The following is a 21,171-nucleotide window of genomic DNA, read 5'->3' on the forward strand; positions in this document are numbered from 1 at the left end:
AAAAATCTTGTTAATCGTGAATGTAAGATTTATACCAAGTAATTCTGGAGCATTACCACTGGTTAAACTCATCATTATATTTTGAACACAATGTAGTGTGTTTTTTGGAGTTCTGCTTCAGTGCCGTTGCAGGCTGGGAGTGTTGGACTGTGAGATATCAATCATGCTTACTCATCAGACTCATTACTCATTACAATCACACCAGGCCCAGACAGTTTCTCAGATAAGTCTGATCAGCATTTGTAAGCAGCGCTTTATTATATTACCTATATTATATGACCTTATCTGAAGCTCTGTGATTAATCCACAGCATACATATGTGTGTAATGTGTGCATTAAAAAAGAGTGTTCAATAGACCCAAAGCACTGATGTTTATTTTTTTCAACAATACAGTTTCAAAGTCAATTTCATGTATAGAAATTGCATAGCTCTTTGCTAAGGTCCTCCAAAGGAGACAGAAATAGGTCAAGAAAAATATGGCTTGAAACCACATGATTCAACTAGTTTCTATTACAAACACACACTAATAGAAATGAACTCAATCCAGTAAGGGCACGTACAAAGTGTAAACATATAGGAGAGTAAAACATCATATCTCCACAACAGGAGAAAGAAAAGCAATCACAACTTTTAATGCAAGTAAATGTAACAAGATTGTTTTTGAAATAAACTTTGACCATTTTGTAGACAACTGATCACGAAATGTTCACAAATATTCACATTATGTAAGAAAGGAAAGATAGGAAAAAAAAAAATTTAGTTAAGAGTTGATCTGACAGTGACAGTAGGTTTGCGTGGACAAACTGATGGAGAGATATGGCCCTTGAAGGTGGTCTTGTATATTCCCCAGACTTTAAAATAGCTAAAGAGTGTGACAAGCTGGAGCTCTGTCTGAAAGCATTTATTTACTTCAAGTAGCAGTAAAGAAAAAGTGCTGAGCCAAGGGATCGCACTGAGGTACCATTTTATATTTAATTGTGCACAATTTTTGTAATTGCTTTTTTAAATATCAAAACATTGTGACAGAACTAAACAAATGTAATGGTGGTAAATTAGCATGACTGTGGTTTAGCAGACATTTGCAACAGAGAGAATGAATGAAGTAGATGAAGTAGATTTACATTCATCAACTTTAACCACAAACGCCTTTGAAATGATGGACGAATTATGTTTTCCTTCAATCGTAACCACAACAAAGGTCTGTCTGCAAATGAGGCTTCTAATGCAGCACCATATGGAGGACATTACCTACTTTCTGTTTAACAGACTGCAGTGTGGGGATTGTTTTGACAGCCATAGTTGGCAGAGAGATCTGAGAATCACATTCAAGAGATCCATTCCGTACTGTATACTGGATCTGCTGAAGTACCAGACAATCAAAAATGATTGACTTGCAAACCATGTTGCACTGCTTTCAAAGTTTCTATATTCTTGAAAAAAACCAAGGACCTCATTCTGGGCAGAAACACTACAATAAATAATAGACTAACAAATTTACACAAGGTTCTACTCGTATAATAGTTAACAGACTTGCTTAAGAACCAATAGCTTACAGAAACCACCCAAACCAAATTTAGAAGTACATATGACACTGGAAAAATCTGAATGAAAAGCTCTGTAAAGTCAATTATAGACAAGCTTTCATTCATTTACAATTCTATGACCACTTAAGAACTATTTGGCAGCTATATTTTTCCTCCAAATCTACATTAATAATTTTCTGCAACAGAGGTAGACAAATGCATTCTAAACAATTTGGTGAACATCTGTATGTTTGGCTTTAGGTAGTATGAAATACAGTGAAGACTACAGGGGTGAGGTGAGTAGTAATTGTGTACCAAAATGGTGAGCGGTACCACTTTCATTTTCCACTGTGCAAAGGTTGTACCATGATTTTTGCATACTGTACGCTTCTGTAAGCCAGTAAAGGGCAGTCAGGATGTACAGTAAATGGTAACTTCATCTCAAATGACTTGTGATATTTCGACTAATGGCAATATTTAGTTTTCAAAACGGTCAACAGTTTTTGAACACGTAGGAATGAGTACTGTTTTATCATACGTATTTGACAAAAGAGATGCTTATTTTGAAAAATTCATATTTCATTATTTTAACACATGGTGACGTTGACTCGTTTTTCATATCACTGTAAAGTGTCTCACTGTCTTGTCTAAGGCTACGTTTACACAGCAGGTAAAAGTGGCCCAAATCTGATTTTCTCACTAAATCCGATTTTTTTTGTTTGGCTGTTCACATCATCTTTTAAATGTGACCTGTATGCGACATCAGTCTGAACAGATCAGCTCCTAAACCGACCTGCATGCGCAAAAGAACAATGCTTCACGTGGCGTGCTCGCTAGAGATAAACATGACGGCCAGCGAACGCCAGTCGCTCCCGGAGAGTTCAGTTTCGTCTTCGCCAGCATCACAGGAGCGATTATAAAGTTCCAGTGGTTGACAGCGGGACTCATCACCCACAGTGTGTTCGAGTTCGCCGAAAAAAAGGGGGCGTTATTCGGCCACTTCTTTGGTTCGTGTCCTCGGATTCTTTGAACTGTTCTCTGACGCTGCAGCCTCGGTCTCCTCCGGCCGCGTTCGGCCGTTTGATGACGGTGCGGTTTGATGAGTCTCTTCTAATGTTTTGGTACAGAAACATCAGACTAAATATTTATGAATCTCAGCAGCGCGAAATATTGACGAATGTCGCGTTGTACTGACGTAAGAGTCGCATGAATTCCGATCTGGCTGTTCAGACTGAGTCGCATTGCCGCAGATCGGATAGATATCGGATTTCAGTACCACATATGAAAGCGTCTCAAATCGGAATTGAACATGTCAGATTCAATGCGTTTTTTGCTGTTCACACAGCCACACAGATGATACATCTGTGTTACATACGGAGAAAAAGACCGGATTTGGGCCACTTTTACCTGCTGTGTAAACGTAGCCTAAGACACAACTTCCTCAGAATTACGAAGTTATTTTTAACAGTTAGCTAATAAAGTGGCTAAAGTATAGACTTCAACATTGAACAATGACCAAAACATGGAGCTGTCTTGACACAATAAAAGTAAAGTGAAGATGTGCTGAAAAAAACAGCATGAATGAAAAACTTCACTTTGGATCTTTTGAATGCTGCTTAACAATGAAATACATAGCCAAGCTGAACTTGATTTGTCTCTTGTCTATTGTTTTCTTTTATAAATGAAACTCATTTTAATAATTTAATTTTGAAAAGGCTATTTTTTTCTTTTGTTTGAATTTTTTGTTTAGGTAAAGATTTTACTACTCTACCCCCACCTCTGTGACTCTATGCATGTGTACAAAACTTGTATGTAACATTGTCCACAAAAATCACTACAAACATAACTTTATCAAAATATGTGCTGAAAACTCCCTGTGTGTTTTGTAAACATTCAGGATCCATGTAATTTACATTCATATTACTTTGACCTGGAGAGTAAACACCAGCAGTTGTCCACAGGTGCTTTAGTCCATTTTAGCTTTTCTGAATCACAACTTGAAATTTGCCTGTAAATAAAAACAAAGCAAATAGTATTATTTTACAGAAAAAAATACTTTCTCTGCATTTCTATATTGCTGACAACAGAAGACATGCATTCTGTAAACTGTCAAAAATAGATAGTGGATACCAACATGATGGCATTAAGGAAACTTCAGCAGTCACCACACTTTCCAAGCCCAGGTTGCACAAAGCTCCTCGAATCAACCCGCAAGAGTAGGCCAAGTACTGTCAAAGAAGAATTCACCATGAATTTGCAGTGATTTCTGTATTTTATCATTTTTAATTGCATACTTCAATATTTTTTCAATGGCCCATACCAGAAGTATTGAATTCCAGCACAACTCCAGCATATTAGCCAGGGTTATTTAACAAACCACCTGTTAACTGACAAGTTAGTCAGCCTCTAGGACCAGAATTGAATACCCCTGGCCTTTATGCTTTAGTTGGGCAACACTAAATCTGTAGTGCTAATTTAGCTCCTTTAATAATCTGCATTTCATAATCTGACCACACAGTGGAGTTCTACAGCTACTTTCCTACAGTGGCTGCTGATGATCAAAGAGGTTGTGCAAAGTCTCCATGTGCAGATGCTCCGCCCACAAAGACAGATAAACAGCGTCTCATTGTAACCTATAGTGGTCACATGTATCAGGATTTTGTCAGCTGCATTCTGACTGGCTATCTGCACATCTATGCGTACGCACATCCGTGCACTAGTTTTAATCTGTCTGATGGGAAATGCAGTTGTGCAGCAGTCTTTTAGAGTGAGATACAGTTGCTGAAAATCATCATTTTGAAAATCAACGTAACCTCCACGTCACACAAAAATAGGTCAGTGGTTGGTCATTTACTATCAGAGTCAGATGGCCCTTTCTTGTGAAAAAAAGGCGGTTCTTTGCAATGTTAAGTGACAAAATGCACCAGACTCTCAGACCATAGGCAGAAGTCTGGCTTGTGAGACTAGGTTGGACATTTCTTTAAAACTTGGCTACATGGCGACTCTCTCCCAGGTTCTACAGTAAGCACATGTCGAGAAACAGTAATGCTCCTGATTTGAAATAAACAAACATTTTGTGATTACAAACTTAATGTGAATGTTTTTTATTCCAACTTTTTTCTTTATTTTCTTTTTTTCCTACCTGTCAGAGAGAATGTTTAGTTTAGCAATCATATTTTTTCTACATTATCCAAGTCCAATTTTGGATTTAAATGAAGCTCAATTCTAGACTACTGAATGAAGAGCTGTCTTGAGCTGAAAGAGTTGGTTGTTACTGGTGAGCTGAGCCTATTGATCTGACTCATTGAAAAGAGCCAGAATTAGCTGTGTTAGTGTGCAGACTGCTTTCCACTGCATTGTAATTTCAAATAGCTCTGACGCTGCCACCTTTACAGCACGCCAACTAACTATACAAAACACATTTTCCACTAGTTTTAACTTCTCAATGCAATCAAATTAAATGCTCCATTTGGGAGATTTTCTGTTGTATAAGAGGGCCGTTTAACTGCTGGTTGTTTTGCTTCGCATCCATTTTTGTAGCCTGTTTAAATGTCCGGCTTTAATTTGATGGGGCCATATAGACCAATAATGCTGAGCAGTGTCCTACAAATACATAGCTGAGCCTGGCTGTTTCTGTGATGTCACTGAGCAGCAAAACAAACTTTTTAATCCATGAGATTTACATTCACTGCCATGAGACAGCACCAAAGGTAAAAGATGTGAGTCTTACAGTACCCCAGCAGTTCTTAACTAAACCATAAGATTTGACGACTATGCAGGTTACTTATATAGCAGGTTAATTAGGCTTCTTGTGCCATGTGTGATTAACCAATAGACTGATTTTTTTCTCATGTCCTGCAAATATAGTAGCATTCGAGGCCAGTGTAAAGCATCATTGGGAAGAAAGAAAAAAAAAAAACACGTTTGTAGTCACACATAATGAACAGCATAATGAAGTATGCTATTAGGATCAAAATCTGTTCTTGCACAGGTGCTCCGAAGTCAAAACTGTGGTCCCATTTAAAGAAAAGAAGGCACATGTGAGCTCCTTTCTCCACTTCACTGTGCAAAAACTATTTCATTTGCAGTGAATCTTGTGATTGCATTCAACTTCAATGTTTGTAGTTTCACAAACACTCCAATAATATAAGGCCTACAGTAGTACACAGTACTATTATGGGCTTACTTTAGGAGCTTCTTCAAGGTGCTGCTTCCCACTGGACACTTGAGTTAACAATGCAAATTTGTTATCCTGTAAAACGTACGTTCCCTGTAGACAGAAAGAAAACACAGACACATTAAATGCATCAAAGACTGTCATTATGTATTTCAATTCTTATTAAGTTAAATATCAGACCTGGTGGTTAGTCCTCAAGTTATCAACTTGTTTTCTGAAAATACTGGTCCAGAAATCCTTACAGAGGAACTTCATGATGTCCAAGTCATCTTTGAAAGTGGGATAATCTTTTGTACATCTTTTCAGAAAAATATTGAAAAGTTTCATGTTATCATTTTATTTTCAGGAAAAAATGTTTCTGCTTCTAAAAAAGAGATGATATTGTGTCTGTGATGGTGTCTGCAAAGCCTGACATGGTTGGGTTAGAAAAGAGCACCACCCAGAGGTTTTAAGTATTTAAAAAATACATTTCAGAATATTTGATGGCTCTGAGCTACAGTTAGCCAATAGTGCCACCTTCTGTACAAAATGTGCACTTAGCGACTCTAATGATTTGCAGAATTTAACTGACAACAGAAAGGGTACATGCAAGCTTGTTATTACCTTTCTATTAGGCCTTGTCCCACTCTGAAACCCATTCCTTCTAATATGGACACGCATGTTACTCTGTCCTATGAAAAGAAAACAGTTGGATGAGTAAACAAGAAGCAAAAGACAGCAGAGCTGATGCAACTATTTACATTAAGGGGTGGGCCTTTTTGTCTAACAACATAACACAGAGAGACAGAAAAGACTTTACAGATCTTCAAAGGAAATTCTGGGAACTGACTATAAGAACTATCAGGTTAAATTGAGAGGTAAACTATACAAGATGGAGATGTCATTTGACCAGGGGCACCCAAACTTTTGCAACCCTCCACAATGTGTGCTATATAATGTTCAAAGCTTTAGAGATGCCTTTTTTTTTTTTCAAAAAACCCACTCAGAAATCTGTTGGCTAATTGTTTTATTAGTTGCGTTCTGTCTTTTAGAAAGTGTTTTAACTGCTAAGCACACCTTAACGTATTTTTTCTGAATTATTATTTATAGATTTATGCTTAAATGTGGAATTACAATTTTTAAACAGAACAAGTGCAAGCACTGAGTGGGGTCTTTGTTAAGTATATTCCCCTGCCCACTACAGCAACTACTCTCGTACCCAAGGGTTTAGTGTATGTGCAATTCAGAAGGATAATAAAAACGTTTATTTATCTGAAAAGTACTGTGTTTAACAGTTGCTTGTGAATTGTATTTCTGATAGGTTGGCACTGACACAGTTCAGGTGCACTGCATATTTTAAGTGCATCCATGTACACTAATGCAGCATAGCTTTGTGTGGTCAGAAATGGGTCATGCATTTTCTTGCCCATATTGCCTTCAGGTTGCTCATTATGGCCCTGAATCTGGAGCTTGATGTCTGTGAAGCCACAGCACAACACTGTAATAAAAGGTTTGCGTATTCTTTGAGGTACAGTGTTAACCTGTGTTATACATAAACTGTTGTTTCAACAACCATATTAAAATAAACTTTCGTCAAATGCATCCTTTTGCTTAACAGCACTGAACAAGTTTTCTGTCATAAATGGGTAAAATTTTCTACATTAGATGTAAACAAAGTCGTTCTGAGTGGTTTGATGTGAAATGTGCTCTAGATAAACTTACCAAGTTCAAATTGTTCTCATTAGTGGTTATAGGAACCAAATGTCTAAAGCACTGAATGTCTCTAAAAGCTCCCTCATAGAAAGTTTTTGTATAAAATGGTTACAAATATGTTGCCTGATGTCTAAGAGATTGTTTTACAATTTTCTCCCCGATTATCACTATTTCATTATCAACATTATATATAAAAAGACACACTATTCATATAGGTTTATTAGTCGTTTTGGAAAGCCAATAAAATGAATATATTTGCATTGCAGACATCACGACCACTGGTTCCTATCACCACCACTGTAAAGAAAATTTGACTAGGTATTTTTTTCTACATTGTGCCACTTCACATCAAATGTGTCTGAACGACTTTGTTTACATCTCACTGACCGAATTATGCAGAAATTGTGAAAACTTTGTGGATTTCCCCTTAAATGTAATACAAAGCCACAATACCTTATCAGTGTCTTCTCGGCTCGTCTGCTCCTTGTAAACGTGGGACACTATCTCCATGTGCAGAAACTCGAACAACACGTCGTCTGCCATGTTTACACAGCTCGTCCACTCCAACTCCTCAGCAGCTTCGCTAACTTCAGTCTCTTAAGGTTTGTATCTCTTCCAGCTCTTCGAGCCTCTGACCAGTCAGAATAGACTAGACAGAACAGGCACTCAGGTATCGTGTAACCTGGGGAAAAATAACAGCAACAAGTATATGTCTAGCGAAGTAGCGAAGCTGGTCCTGCTAGCAACAGTGTTGTAGCTAGCTAGCTAAGTTAGTCCAAAATAATGTCGACGCCCTGTGCAATAAAACTAACCGAATTAAGGACAGTGCACTTTGCATGACTAGCTAGCTGCAAGCGTCTGACAGACGGCCATGGCTAGCAACAGCTAATTACAGATGGTCTTTCCTGCTTGCCTGAGTGGGCTGAATCACGAACATATGTTAGATAAGACTATATTATCGAGAATTAAACACGCATACCTAAAATATACTTACGCAGTGCACGAGAAATCAAGCATCGTGTTATGATTAGCTAGCTGTACAGTAAATCGGATGTTTTTATTTCAGGCGCTAAACGACAACTCTGCCACCTTGCGTTTTGGAGCCTATAATCGCTGTGACAGTCTACAGCGACCCAAAATCTTGCTCTTTTGGGTCGTATATAAATGTAACACTATTTTGGCAATGTAAATAGTTTTACATAATTTGTCTCGGTGTCTGTATGACTGTTAGGATTCTTGATGGTACACGAGGCGCTCTGAATTCTGAATGAAATGAATCAGGCTGTTTTTTTCTGCTGCTATCCAATGAGTGATGGGGAGTCGATGCCAAAAGAGTCGATTCTCCGACTCCGGCACACCTGGGGCTCTCTTGGCCAGTGACTGAGAGTCGAAATGTTTGACTCTTCACTCTTCGGCTCTATTTGCTTCATATTTTTTGACATCATTATGACAGAAGCGTGTGTTGAGTGGTGCGAGTTTGTTTACTAGTTTTGTGATAATCCAACACTGCAACAACAAAAAATAGTAGTACACATTTTCCCCACAGAACGTTGTGGTAAATAACGTAGCTTAAGGCTTCTTTTTTGCCTGCCGCTTATCCTTATTTTCTGTTCCACCTTAAATGGTGGTGCAGTAACGTTCTTGCGCCTGCACACTATTTAGCTAGCGTTACGTAACTGCTGCATAATTTAAGGTGGAACGGAAAGTTTGAATAAGAAACCAGCTAATAAGTCAAATTCAGCCTCGTGGTAAGAGGAACACAATAACATTCAGATGTGGCGTTATGAAAACTTTACTTTAAATCTGATTAACTGTTTAATAATGGTTTATTTTCAAAGAATTATGGCTACAGTAATGATTTTCTTAATACGGCACTCCGAGTTTCCAGTAGACTCTCCTTTGTCAGGTAACCTGATATTACTTAATCTACAAAGTTTCATTATATCACTATAATCTTTAGCTACTGTATCCCCTTATCACCGTCTCCTCAGCTGTCTTCTTGTTTTTTAAAGTGGAAACGAGGATTCGACTCCATTGATTCCCGCGAGAGGAGTCGAGACTCGGAGTCGAGTCCAGTAAAACCGGAGTCGCGCATTATTACATCCGATACGGTAGGTGGCAGTATGCCTCCCTGTTTCCTCAGCGCTCTCAGAATCCCACAGAAAATGGCTAACCGCTATGTAAACAAGTGTGTGATGCTTATGGCTGGTTAACTGGAAGCAGCTCCTCGACTTTCACTTCCAGCAACTGAAAATATGATTAGTTCAATCATGGAGTCTGTGCTCCACAAGCGGCGAATGAATCTTCTCCGGCATGTGGTTGTCTGTTAGCGATGGCTGGAGTTAAATCCAGCAGGCAGGGTTACATGAAGGAAATGCAGCTGTGATCCTGAATGATTAGGACGTATTTTCCGTTAGCAGCTCTGAGAAAGGACAGAGTAGACGGGGTTATGATGTGGAGTGCTTAAATTAGAATAAAAAATATCAGTATGCTGCGTTAAGTTATCAGACAAACCAGCATTTGAATATAATTTGGGGTGTAAAACTGCTGTTTCAGGTAAGATGCTTGGAAATCAAAACTCGAGATCTTTGAATTTTGAAATACTTTGATTGATAGAACTTGACACGATCGCGATATAAGGTGCCTTTAATGCCATAGTACAGCTGTAAGTTAATCTTTTTGTTTGTTTGTTTGTTTGTTTGTTTGTTTGTTTCCTGCACATAGAAAAATAGGGAAATCATATAATTTTTCTACACGTTTTTATATATGTACATAGTTGATCATTTCCACAATAAACATATAAAGACAAGCTGACAACGGCTCTATGCAATAATAACGAAAGTATAAGATATACTTATAGATAAAGAGAGAGAGATAATACTGTGATATAATTTTTGGCCATCCTGCCCACTACTATTAATACTACTAAATTACCTCTAAAGCAGACTTTTGCTGGTATCTTTACAGCACAGGAGGCAAAGAAGTTGTTTAACATTACAACCATCCTGCTGTTACAGCTGTACTAAGTCTACCCTAATAGCCATCTCATCATTAGCAGATAAGAACAGTGTAATGTAACAGACCACAAAATCTAAAAGAAGGGTGTTGAAGTCACTGAATGGTATTTGAAATGTTGGTTTGTTTCTGTCTGTTAGATTCTGTGCCCAATGGGTGGCTGTGTCTGGGAGTAGACCATGAACCTGAGCGAGAAGAGGCCCAACAAGTGGTGGACTGAGCCGGACACGTTCGCCATGCTCACCCTCATAGAGCAGTTGGACCTGGTCCGGGAGTTGGACAAGAAGCGCCAGCGTAACGAGTCTCACTTTCGCCGCCTGCGCCAGAGCCTGGCCAAAAGGGACATCCACTTCACTGTCAACCAGATCCGTAACCGCTGGAAAAGCCTCAAGCACAAGTACCGGAAGATCAAGTTGGCGACTTACCGCAGTCCCGCTGCACGCCTCTCTGCCATGGAGTCCTTTCGCTACTTCCGCAGGTTGGATCGCATGCTGGCCTGCAGGCCCAGGTCAGGAGGTCCAGAAGAAGGCGAATGCAGCCTAGTTGGCCAGTCGGATTTGGAGGATCACACAAACAGTACTGCTGCTGTGGTTTTTTGCCTATCGTTGCTTCCATGCATGAAGTAATGCTTCTTGCTTTTCTTTTGCCAATATCCATTAACCCATCTGCATGCCTTATACTGTTTAATTTTTTAGCTCTTATCTGCATTAAAGGAAAAATTTTCAACCTATTCTGTATCTGCTGCGCCTGCAGTGTACAGTTGATCACTATGGACAGTAACTTTGACACATGTTCTCAATGGGTCAGTAAACCTGTTGACTCAAGACATATTTACAACAAAAGCTAGTGATCAGATGCTGAAGCAGCTACGTCTGTTATAAGTGTGTCAGTGAGTTTTCTGAATGAGTCAGTGAGTATGTGAAAACGTCAAAATAACTGTCCAATATTAGCTAGAGATTAAGTTGAAAATTCTGGATTCCTTTAAGCTTTATTTTCCTACTTCCCCTTTCTTTCCACTTACCATCAAGCAAATTTGATGTGCTTTGTAGCATTAGAACTGTTCATTCTGCTTGACTAAATCTCCTGAGAATACACTGACAGTCTCATAATGACGTGACTGATGGTTTAAGGGCTTTACGGTACTGCGCAAAACTTAGAGATCACCCTTCAATTATTTCATTTTCAGTCAAAAGTTACTTAAGCCATGAATTAATCAAGTAAGTTATTATTTTCCAGTGTCAGGACATTTAACAAAATAACACAGAAGCCTGTGCAACTAATTATAATGTAATTTTTTTTTAGTATTAAGCGTGTTTACCCTTTGCTTTTATAGCGATCATTCTTTTTGGAAGGTGTGCTTTTAGGTTTTTCAAGGAAACCTGCATGGATATTTTTCCACATCCCCAAAGTTCTTAGATTTTGGTTGCTACACATCCTTTCAGACCTGTAGCACTGAGTTGTCTCACAGTGAAAAGATATACAGAAACGCTTGTGATTTTTTTCCCTTGATCTAAGGCAAGAGTGGAGCTTTTCTTCTCTAAAAGACGGAAGCTTTACCATTTTTAGTAAAGTTTATCTGATGGTGACAGTTTTGGTGGTCTACCAGGTCTTGCTCAGATGTTAGGGGTGCCATTTTCTCTGTATTTTTTTTAAACTCTTGTTTTGGAAACTCGTGTTTTTCTCCTATTTTCCTTCCTTATGCAAGTGGATTACTTTATATCTAAACTTCCCAGATGTATCTCCTGTAAAATGACTAAATGGCTGTTCTGGAAATTTAGTAAATGAAGGTAGTTCTCTGACATTTGCACAGTAATGTACATTAAACAAAATTCCATTTTGTTTAATCTCTGAAGTGAATGCAGACATGTTCAGTTAATATAAAAGTAATTGTTTGGCTCTCTCTCATTGCAGTTCTAGGTGATGTTGGCCAATCATGTCCTGTAGCTCCTTGGTCTGGTGGTGCTTCGCTTGAGTCTGAAACCGAAAGCATTGCCCCTAAGCTGGAATCCAGTGCTGATGAGGAAGTGAATGCAGAGGAGCTTGCCAGAACAGAGCATCCAAGCTGGGCTGCAGGCAGCCACGAGGTCATGACGCTGGGACTGTCCGGAGAGTACCTTTATGCCGTCAAGACTGAACCTCATTCAGATCTCAACCCTGTTCCTACTGTTGATAGAAGTAGCGAGGCCACTGACAGCAGACAAACCGCATTTCCAGGCAAGTGTTAACATCACTATTAGAACACCTCCGCTGACAATCCAACATTTTTCAAAGTGTTTCAGAACCTTGTCTATGTACGTTTGTCCATTGTTTATATTCAGAGATTTATTTTTTCATTTGAAAGAAAAAATTGATCGGAACAAAGGCTAGGTAAAAAATACCATCATCTCAAATTATCTTTAAAAGGCCCATGCCATGGAAAACTGATTAAAAAAATAATAATAATAACATCTAAAACAGTTTGATGTACTTTGTAGACATTGTTCAAGTTTACATAACATTCACTCCCCAGTTCATACAATCCATATATATGGAAATGCAGCAAAAACAGCCTGTTTTGAATTCAGTGTTTTTGGCACAAAAACATATATAACATATATTTACATATATCCACCTGTTCACCCTATAGCAATTTAGCCCCATTCAAAAACCATAAGAAGGCCCAACCCATGGCAGCCAATCAGGAAAGAGATTATTAACATATTACTGTCTTAAAAGCACAGTGTTAAAAACAGCATGCGTAATTCTAATGGATAAAGAGAGGTTGGAAAAGGGTCATGTAAAAAATGAATTAGGTCCATTAGAGACCTCCACACAAACACTATAAGTGAACTTCAGGCAAAAAAATAAAATACCAGAAATATGTAGGATATGGGCCCTTTTTACATTTGATTCCAGTTTATTTGGATAGTCCAATATAGATTATCTACAGATTTTCAAGTTGTTAACAAACACTCTTGTGTAACTTAATTGATTCTCAATAGTGTTTAAGAATCACAGTTAGGCTTAGGTTTATGTTTTGGATTGAGGTTAAGATTAGAGTTACAGTGAGTGTTAGGTTTAGGGTTAGAAAAAGGTAGGTTGATGTTAATAGATGCATAGTTGGATGTAAATTAAAGATGAGTTCCACTAGTTTTTCTCCTTGTCTGTATAATGTGTGCATTAAAATGTAAGCAGTGTCATTCAGAGTAGTTTGATATGAAATGCTCTGTTGTAGAGAAACTTATACTGTGTATATTTTGCATTGTGCCAACATCTTAGGCACCTAAGCAAATTGTTCAGAACCATTTCTCTTAGCAGTAAGGGTAAAACAGCATTTGCAGTAAAAAACAGCATTTGAATGAATACAAACACACATTAATGCAATAAAATGTAACAACAGTTCCTTGTTTTTAAAATAGTAATTGAAAAAAGAGGTTCTGATAAAGATTTCTCTTCAACCATTACCAGCAACACTGATTACGTGTTTACTGAGAAAATAAATTATTTACTGCCCAGATAAACACCTGTTAAAATACAATTTCTGCACAGTGCGTGTATCGTGGCAAAACCAAGGAAAACAATTTTTCAGATTTACCACTGTTTCACATTACATAGAAAAAACGTTTGGTGGTTGTTTTGGACAGCTAATAAAATGATATTTGTGTTGCAGACATTCTGTCTAAGCTTCTGTACAATGCACCATTTCACATCAAACCACTCTCATTGAAATTCTCTCCCTTGATCCCTTACTGTGGGCCGTCCAAAATAAAGTGTTACTTTACGTTTCCTCACAGGCACTTCGGAGGATATCTGCACCCTGATCTTACAGCAGCTCACAATTCTGAACCACCAACTGGAAGAGCAGCTAGCAGAGCAGAGAGCCTTCCACTGCAGCATGCTGGGTATGATGGACAGGCAAATCGAGGTGCTGGAGCAGCTCTCTAGCTTCACCCAGAGCCACTGCCGCCAGCCCAAGCCTGAACCCAGCGAGACTGATTCATCAATCAACCAGAAAGTCCATGAAACCCTGCTGCGAATCCTGAGGGGAATGGAGAACCAGGTGCTTCAGCCATGCCTCTCTAGACCTCCACCTTCAACACCTCCCCCCTGGACGGTTTCTCTTGTGGAGGTCCACAAAAGCTCTTCTAGTGTTGATGTGGAGGTAAACAATGAAGCTGAGAACAGTAAGTCTACAGATGGGTGCAAACACAACTCTTCCAGCCTTCCAGCTTCAGAGCTGCTCTCTTCTTCTCCCATAAATGGTACTTTGCAGAATGGACTCTGTTAATGCAAGTGAGTATTGCTCACAACTGTGAGGCTTCAGATATATCCTAAGCCTTTAAGCATGTCGAGAAAGGACATCCTCTTCAGTTTTTTGTATTTCTGCATTTGGTAAATGAATTAGTTGATATATGCCTTTATGTATTTCTGTAGTTAAATGAACGACGCTTACTTGCTGTTATGATTAGCACTTTGGAAGAGGCCAACCATTCTAAACTTTGAGGGCTTAGGCAGTAGGAACTAGGCCTGGGCGATAGGGCCATGTAATTGGATATTGTCGATGACTGACAGGTAACCTGATGACAGTGCTTAAAAGACAATAATCACCATGTTGGAGAAAAAGAACTGACAGAGCACCAGTGAGGACTAATTTACCTTTAAACAGCTTGCTCAATAATGTTAAATAATATGTGCACATAATGTTTTATTCACTTTTTCTGTTAAAACATTGGGTATTATGGAGCCTTGAAAGGTTGTTTAAGCAACGATTGAGTAAATTTCCCACTGTCTCTGCTACAGGTTTCCTGGTATGTGGTTCAAATTAGTTAAATTATGAAAATTTTGAAAACATAATACTTTGTGCTTTTCCAAAGAGATCTGTTGCTGATTTCCAGAGTGATTCCACTATAACAACAGAAAACACTTTGTTATTTCAATATATAAAGCATGTGAGTTTGGCTTTGGAAATTACTCATTTAGTGCATGTGTTGCAGTCTGAAGATTATCCAGCAAGGGGCACTATTGGTACACAAGTCACCATGAATATACCCCAGAAGCAGGGTATTTTATTATTTTATATGATTTTAATTTAACATTAATTTAACATTAATAGTTAATGTTTAAGAACAGCATATAAACTAAATAGAATAGAAAGTAGGTTTTATACTGCGTTCAGGTGCTCATAGGAAGGTTGTATATACCATATGGTTAATTAGTAAATATGACTTCAACCCGTTCGGGGACTTCATAATTTGATACACCCACCGCACAGATAAAGAAAGCCTGGAGGTCTGGAAAAATACTTATTTGTTTTGTTAAAAATTACATTAATATCATAGAAGTGCGTTAAGTATTTTATTTTTTTCACATTCACTGCAAGTTGATTGTTTTTCACTCATGTAAAAGTGTTTAACTAGAAAATATTGTGCTATTGAATTTCAGAAGTCGCCCAGGCCTAGTAGAAACCCATTTCTTTCTCCCTCTGCCATTGAGCACTTTACCCAGCAAAATTTGCGCAATTTGGAGACAGATTCATTTAGAGAGTTTGCTTATTTTCATTGGCCAAGATCTTGGCTTGTGCAGCGTTTGAATGGCTGATTACACAGATCACCATCATGAGGTGATAAAAGATTAAAAAATGATTCACAGTATGTTTGATTAAAAACACCATTATCAAGCTACTTCATTAGCTATGAAAAGTACCAACTGCTTTTCTAGAACAAAATACTTTAAAATTTAAAATTCTTTGATGTTAATAATGTGTTTACTTTTTTAGCCGCAAGCAGTGATTCAAGTCACTGCCTCACTTTTTTTTTTTTTACATGAGAAATTTTAGCACGCACTACATGCATTAGTAAAATAACCCTGTACTGATGTTTTAGTTGAGGGATGTTAGACAATTTTAAGTGTATTAAAGTGTAGACAATATACACTCACTGGCCATTTTATTAGGAACAATGTTGGTTAGAACACCCTTTTACTCACAGAACATGCTGAATTCTTCATGGCATGGAATAAATGTAATTGCTGCAGATTTGTCAACTGCACGTTCATGCTGTGAATCTCCCATTCTACCACATCCCAAAGGTACTGCTGGATATACATCTAGCAACCGGGGCGGCCATTGAAGTACCTTAAGCTCATTGTCATGTTTATGGAGCCATTTTGAGACAATCTGATGCTTTGTGACAAGGCGCATTATCATGGTGGAAGTAGCTGTTAGAAGATAAAATGTGGTCATAAAGGGAAGAATATTGTGAGCATTTATACTCAGATAAGCTGCAGCATGCAAATGATGCTGTTCAATTAGTGTTAGGAGCCCCAGTGTGTGCCATTATACTAGCACTACCAGCTTGAGCTGTTGACACAAGGCAAGCTGGGTCCATGGATTCATTGCTGTTTATGCCAAATTCTGACTCCACCAAGTGCACGTCAGAGTAGAATCAAGATTCTTCAGACCAGGCAATGTTTTTCCATCTTCAGCTGTCAAGTTTTGGTGAGCCTGCACACACTGTAGCGTCAGATTTGTGTTCCTGCTTGACAATAGTGGAACACAATGTGGTCTTTTTGTTGTATCCCATCCATCTCAAGGTTTGAGGTGTTGCACAGTCAGAGATGTTTTTTCTGATCAGTGGTGAAGTGTTAATGTCGGCTCAAAGAAGTCTAGCCGTTCTCCACTGAACTCTTCCACCACAGAAATGCTGCTCAATTGATGTTTTTTGTCTTCTGCACCATTTTGTTTAAATTCTAGAGACTGTTTGTGTGAAAATCTCAGATCACCAGTATCTGAAATACTTAAAATCACCTTTGGCACCAACAACCATACCATGGTCACTGTTTTCCTCCATTGTGATGTTTAATGTGATTGATACGCGAAACTCTTGACCCTTGTCTGCATGATTTTATGCATTGCGCTGCTGCCACCTGATTGAATAATTACATGACTAAGCAGGTGTACAAGTGTTCCTAATAAAATGGCTGGTAAGTGTGTATGCACTGTTTATTTATTGATCTGTCGACTCTGTTACATAACAAAATTAGTAACATTAAAGGAAAATAGATTAGCTTGATAAAGTGATATGTTGACTGGAACTCACGTAAAACATGCTGCTTCTTTCCATTTTGTCTTTTTTATTACTAATGCTTAGTGGAGCGCTGAGCAGCCCAGCTAAAAGTGCTCAGTGTATCTTAGTGACTGACTGTGGATTGTTGAAACAGTTGTGCTCACATGCAAAGTGGACTAATTTTTAATCCTCAATACAGTAATAAATGACTCTGCCCTAAAGAGAAACAACTGTTCTCTCACTTATTACTTGGATGGATGGCTAGTTATATACAGAGCCGAAGTGAGACTGGGGTTTTCAGACTCGGTGTTACTCAGACCAGCACAGCCCAAACTCTAATTATCCTACTACCCACAAACACGCACAGCACATGCCAAATAACTTTTTTTCTAAAATGCTCATTTTCATCTTCTTGATTTCTTACTCTTATTTATTACTTATATCGCTGTTGTCAGAACAAAAACTCATGTCTCCATTTTTGACAATTTTCAGGTTTTGTTCTGACAGCAGCGATGTACTACACTGAGATAAGCAAGGTGGCTAACTAGTGATAAAATGGAAACTGGTGAACGATTTTAGCTAAAATGTGACAACCATGACATCAATAAGCTACAAACTAATGCTAGTATGTTAGTATGCTAGAAATTAAGTTGAGGTCAGCATTTCTTACTACCCACCTGCTTGGATATGTCCTCGTCCTCCTTACGTAGCTTTTTCATTTGTCTTCTTGTTGTCGCCTTGTTTTTTTCAGTTCCTGTCACTGCTGCACATCTACTACTACTACTACCTGCTCTATGTCTGCCAGTACCAGAGTCACACTGCAGTGCTGAATTTGATACACTGATCTCTCATGGCTGATATTAGCTTCTTATTTGAATTTCTGTTCCACCTTAAATAGTGCAGCAGTTACATGCTAGTGCCTGTACAGGTATCTGAATTTAACTGCTACATCACTGAAGGTGAAATGAGAATAAGAAGCTGACAGCTTCATGTAATCTCTATCCACCAAATGAGACTCAGTTACAATCAGCAAACTGGGGCTGCACCACTTGAGGTGGGGGCAGATTTAACCCGTAAATTACTAGATACTGCAATTGTTACATTGGATGTGTTTACATGCACTTAATAATCCGATCATAATCGGATTTCTGCAGTTATCTGATTATTCAAATGGTCATGTGAACAGCACACTGCTTTCTTAGAATTTAAATATTCTACGTCTTTTAGATGAGGTATGTCCATATTTCCAGGTAAAGAGGTGCAATGTTTTAAAAAAAAAGCCGCAGCATGACATTTGAGTTTTACATTATGTTTACGTCACATCTTCTTCCGTGAGATTATTGGCCAGTTTCAAAGCAGAAATCCAATTACTTCCTGACTCATGTAAACCCAGAGTTTTCCCATTATCGGATTACACATGTGCATGTAAATGCATTAATCAGATTACTGACAAAATCTGACTTTCTGCAGTTAGCCGATTGTTAAGTTCATGTAAACACACTCAATGTTTTGCAAGGTGGATAGCAAATTATAGAATACAGATTAAAACAATATAGATTTCAGGTGAAATCCATCTCTCCTCACACTCTGGTCATCATGGTATGATTCCTGGAGAATGCAGAGGATGATGAGCTCCACTACAACGCCAAGCTCTTAGCAGACCACTATAACAGGGATGTATCCTAGTTTTCCAGCGCAGCTTCTCTCATGAAAACTGTTTCTGACTAGTAACAGTGTTACTGTTCCACTCACTGACTACTATTGTTAGAAGCATATCTCAGTGAAAATGAGAGTTAAATCCATGAATATCAATCACTACTGTTAGAAGCCGATCATGACGATATGTCAATATGACTATGTAAAGAACTCTATTGTAAGCTATATTGAGGCAATATATATAGGCAAGTGAAACAATGTCTGTGATTGAATGTTTCTAGTTTAAGTAGACCAATATCATCAGAAGAGTGAGTGGGGCATGCAGGTAAGGCTTTCTGCACAGCAGGAGAGTGACTGGACATCCAGGATTTTTAGCCTAAGAGTTTACTAATTAATTCTGGTGTTTCTGTTTCTCTTAGTGCCTCTACTTTTAAGACACAGCACAAACATTACCTCTCATAGGCTTTCACAGGACAGAGATTAAATGGTTGTTCCAACCGCAAGCATAAAAACAGCTGAACAACATTCTCTGGCTATTTTGAGAATTATGAATGAGAACTATTCATCAAACATCCATCACAAAACTTTGATCAGACAGCACAAAATTGTGATTGGAAAGTGTTGACGTAGGCTTGTTACCTTTAATATTCAGATAAGCACAAAGCAGGACAAAAAAATTGTAAGTAGATAACATGCATTGGGCCTTACAATCAACGGAATATATCAGCTCCAGCATTAGCAACAGGGCAAAAGTAAAACAATGTCTCAGGCATCAGGCAGCATATTTATAACCGTTTCATGTAATAACTTTTTATGACGGAGCTTTTAGAGGCCTTACACTGTTCAGACATCTGGTTCCTATCACTACCACTGTGAACAATTCTGACTTGGTAAGTTTCTCTAGAATAAAACATTTCAAATCAATCCACTCTGACTTTGGTTACATTTAGTTATGCTCAATTATTTTTGAAAAGTTGGTGGAATGCCCCTTTAAGTTCATTGTTAGCCAGATTGGACAAGATACAAAATTCTGTTGTTTTGTTAGTCCACAAGATGGTGCTAAAAAGCCATTTTTGCTTTCTGGTGAAAGGCTCTGTTAAGGATTATTTAAATGTAATGTGCATGTTGGTTTGTCTACTTCACAATTCTGTTTGTGTCAAAAAAAAAAAAGAAAACACAAATTTTATCACTACTTATATCACAAATAGATTTTTTTAAATACTGTGATTGTATTGTATTGTGGCTTATTCTGTGCTCACTGACATTTGCAAAAGGTTATTATTTGCACCATATCTTACTTAAGTACAAATGTCACAAAGAACACCAAAACCATTATATAATAACTTCTATTATCACACAGTGTTTATGGACTGGTTGGCTTTTAAAGTATATCATTGTCCTATGTATGTGTTTTCACAGCATGTGAAAAAAAAATCAGATCTGCACACAGACTCCCACAATATTGGAATAATTTTGTCTGTAATTATTGCAAGTACTAATGTAACTGGTTACCCCAAAGCATATTCTTCCAAATGAAAAGTTCATTCGTGTACTAAACCCTAAACCCTTTGCAGACAGTACTCTCAAACTCCTGTAGCACCTGGTCAGCTTCCTCAGCCCATATTTTAACAGATTTACTTACTCAAGGATTTGTCTGTATGTTAAGTAGAGGAACAGGGTGGTGTGGTGGGAGAAGTGAGGACGGGATGCAATAAGCACCCTTCCCGTTGCTCTAGATGGTTGAGGGTGTTTTTTGTTTTTTTTTTTTCTTGTTGAAAAATGCAAATGCTAGTGGTATTTCAAGAGGACAGCTTGTAAATTGCAGTTATTAAAATTATCAGCAACAATAAATACAGTGTCTGTTCTGTTTCCTGTGCATCATGCAGAAGCCCAAGCAATCCTCTGAAGGACTGCACTTCACTAACAACAGTTCTGCATCGCATGGACAGTATTCATTTTACTAGTCTTAATGGACTACTAAGTCCTGCTTGTGTTGCAATGCTTTGCTACAGAGTCCTTCCTCCGCTGTGGTGGTGATCTCATCAGTGTCCATCAGAGCACACA

The 21,171-nt window shown here is 38.2% G+C and overlaps 2 protein-coding genes across 3 annotated transcripts; one reads left to right on the forward strand and one right to left on the reverse strand.

Annotated features, from left to right (window-relative positions):
* Positions 1-353: 353 nt before the first annotated feature.
* On the reverse strand, positions 354-8,513 carry trappc6bl (trafficking protein particle complex 6b-like). Its single transcript, XM_036557698.1, has 7 exons — positions 8,388-8,513; positions 7,847-8,075; positions 6,305-6,372; positions 5,882-5,999; positions 5,711-5,794; positions 3,659-3,752; positions 354-3,532 (listed from the first exon to the last, which is right to left on the reverse strand). Exons 2-7 carry the CDS (start codon positions 7,934-7,936, stop codon positions 3,501-3,503), a joined length of 486 nt encoding a protein of 161 aa, XP_036413591.1. The 5' UTR covers positions 7,937-8,075; positions 8,388-8,513; the 3' UTR covers positions 354-3,500.
* Positions 8,514-9,556: 1,043 nt separating this feature from the next.
* On the forward strand, positions 9,557-20,072 carry si:ch211-116o3.5 (uncharacterized protein LOC325902 homolog). 2 transcript variants are annotated; one of them, XM_036557718.1, is made up of 5 exons: positions 9,557-9,949; positions 10,549-10,984; positions 12,320-12,622; positions 14,182-14,680; positions 18,203-20,072. In XM_036557718.1, exons 2-4 carry the CDS (start codon positions 10,588-10,590, stop codon positions 14,673-14,675), a joined length of 1,194 nt encoding a protein of 397 aa, XP_036413611.1. In that variant the 5' UTR covers positions 9,557-9,949; positions 10,549-10,587; the 3' UTR covers positions 14,676-14,680; positions 18,203-20,072. The 2 variants fall into 2 exon arrangements, with proteins under 2 accessions (XP_036413611.1, XP_036413603.1); XM_036557710.1 differs by lacking the exon at positions 18,203-20,072 and having other exon boundaries at positions 14,182-17,678.
* The last annotated feature ends 1,099 nt before the right edge of the window (positions 20,073-21,171 follow it).

The sequence above is a fragment of the Colossoma macropomum genome, unplaced genomic scaffold (assembly GCF_904425465.1).
Source record: "Colossoma macropomum unplaced genomic scaffold, Colossoma_macropomum, whole genome shotgun sequence".
In the NCBI taxonomy this organism is placed as follows: domain Eukaryota; kingdom Metazoa; phylum Chordata; class Actinopteri; order Characiformes; family Serrasalmidae; genus Colossoma; species Colossoma macropomum.

Bases quoted from the DNA above. Each gene is read 5' to 3' on its own strand.
- si:ch211-116o3.5 (XM_036557718.1), top strand. From the start codon at position 10,588: ATGAACCTGAGCGAGAAGAGGCCCAACAAGTGGTGGACTGAGCCGGAC. The intron at 10,985-12,319 runs GTACTGCTGCTG...CTCTCATTGCAG, and splicing joins TTTGGAGGATCACACAAACA to TTCTAGGTGATGTTGGCCAA. The intron at 12,623-14,181 runs GCAAGTGTTAAC...GTTTCCTCACAG, and splicing joins CAGACAAACCGCATTTCCAG to GCACTTCGGAGGATATCTGC.
- trappc6bl (XM_036557698.1), bottom strand. From the start codon at position 7,936: ATGGCAGACGACGTGTTGTTCGAGTTTCTGCACATGGAGATAGTGTCC. The intron at 5,795-5,881 runs GTCTGATATTTA...TTCTGTCTACAG, and splicing joins ACTTGAGGACTAACCACCAG to GGAACGTACGTTTTACAGGA. The intron at 3,533-3,658 runs GTTGGTATCCAC...TTTTATTTACAG, and splicing joins AGTTTCCTTAATGCCATCAT to GCAAATTTCAAGTTGTGATT.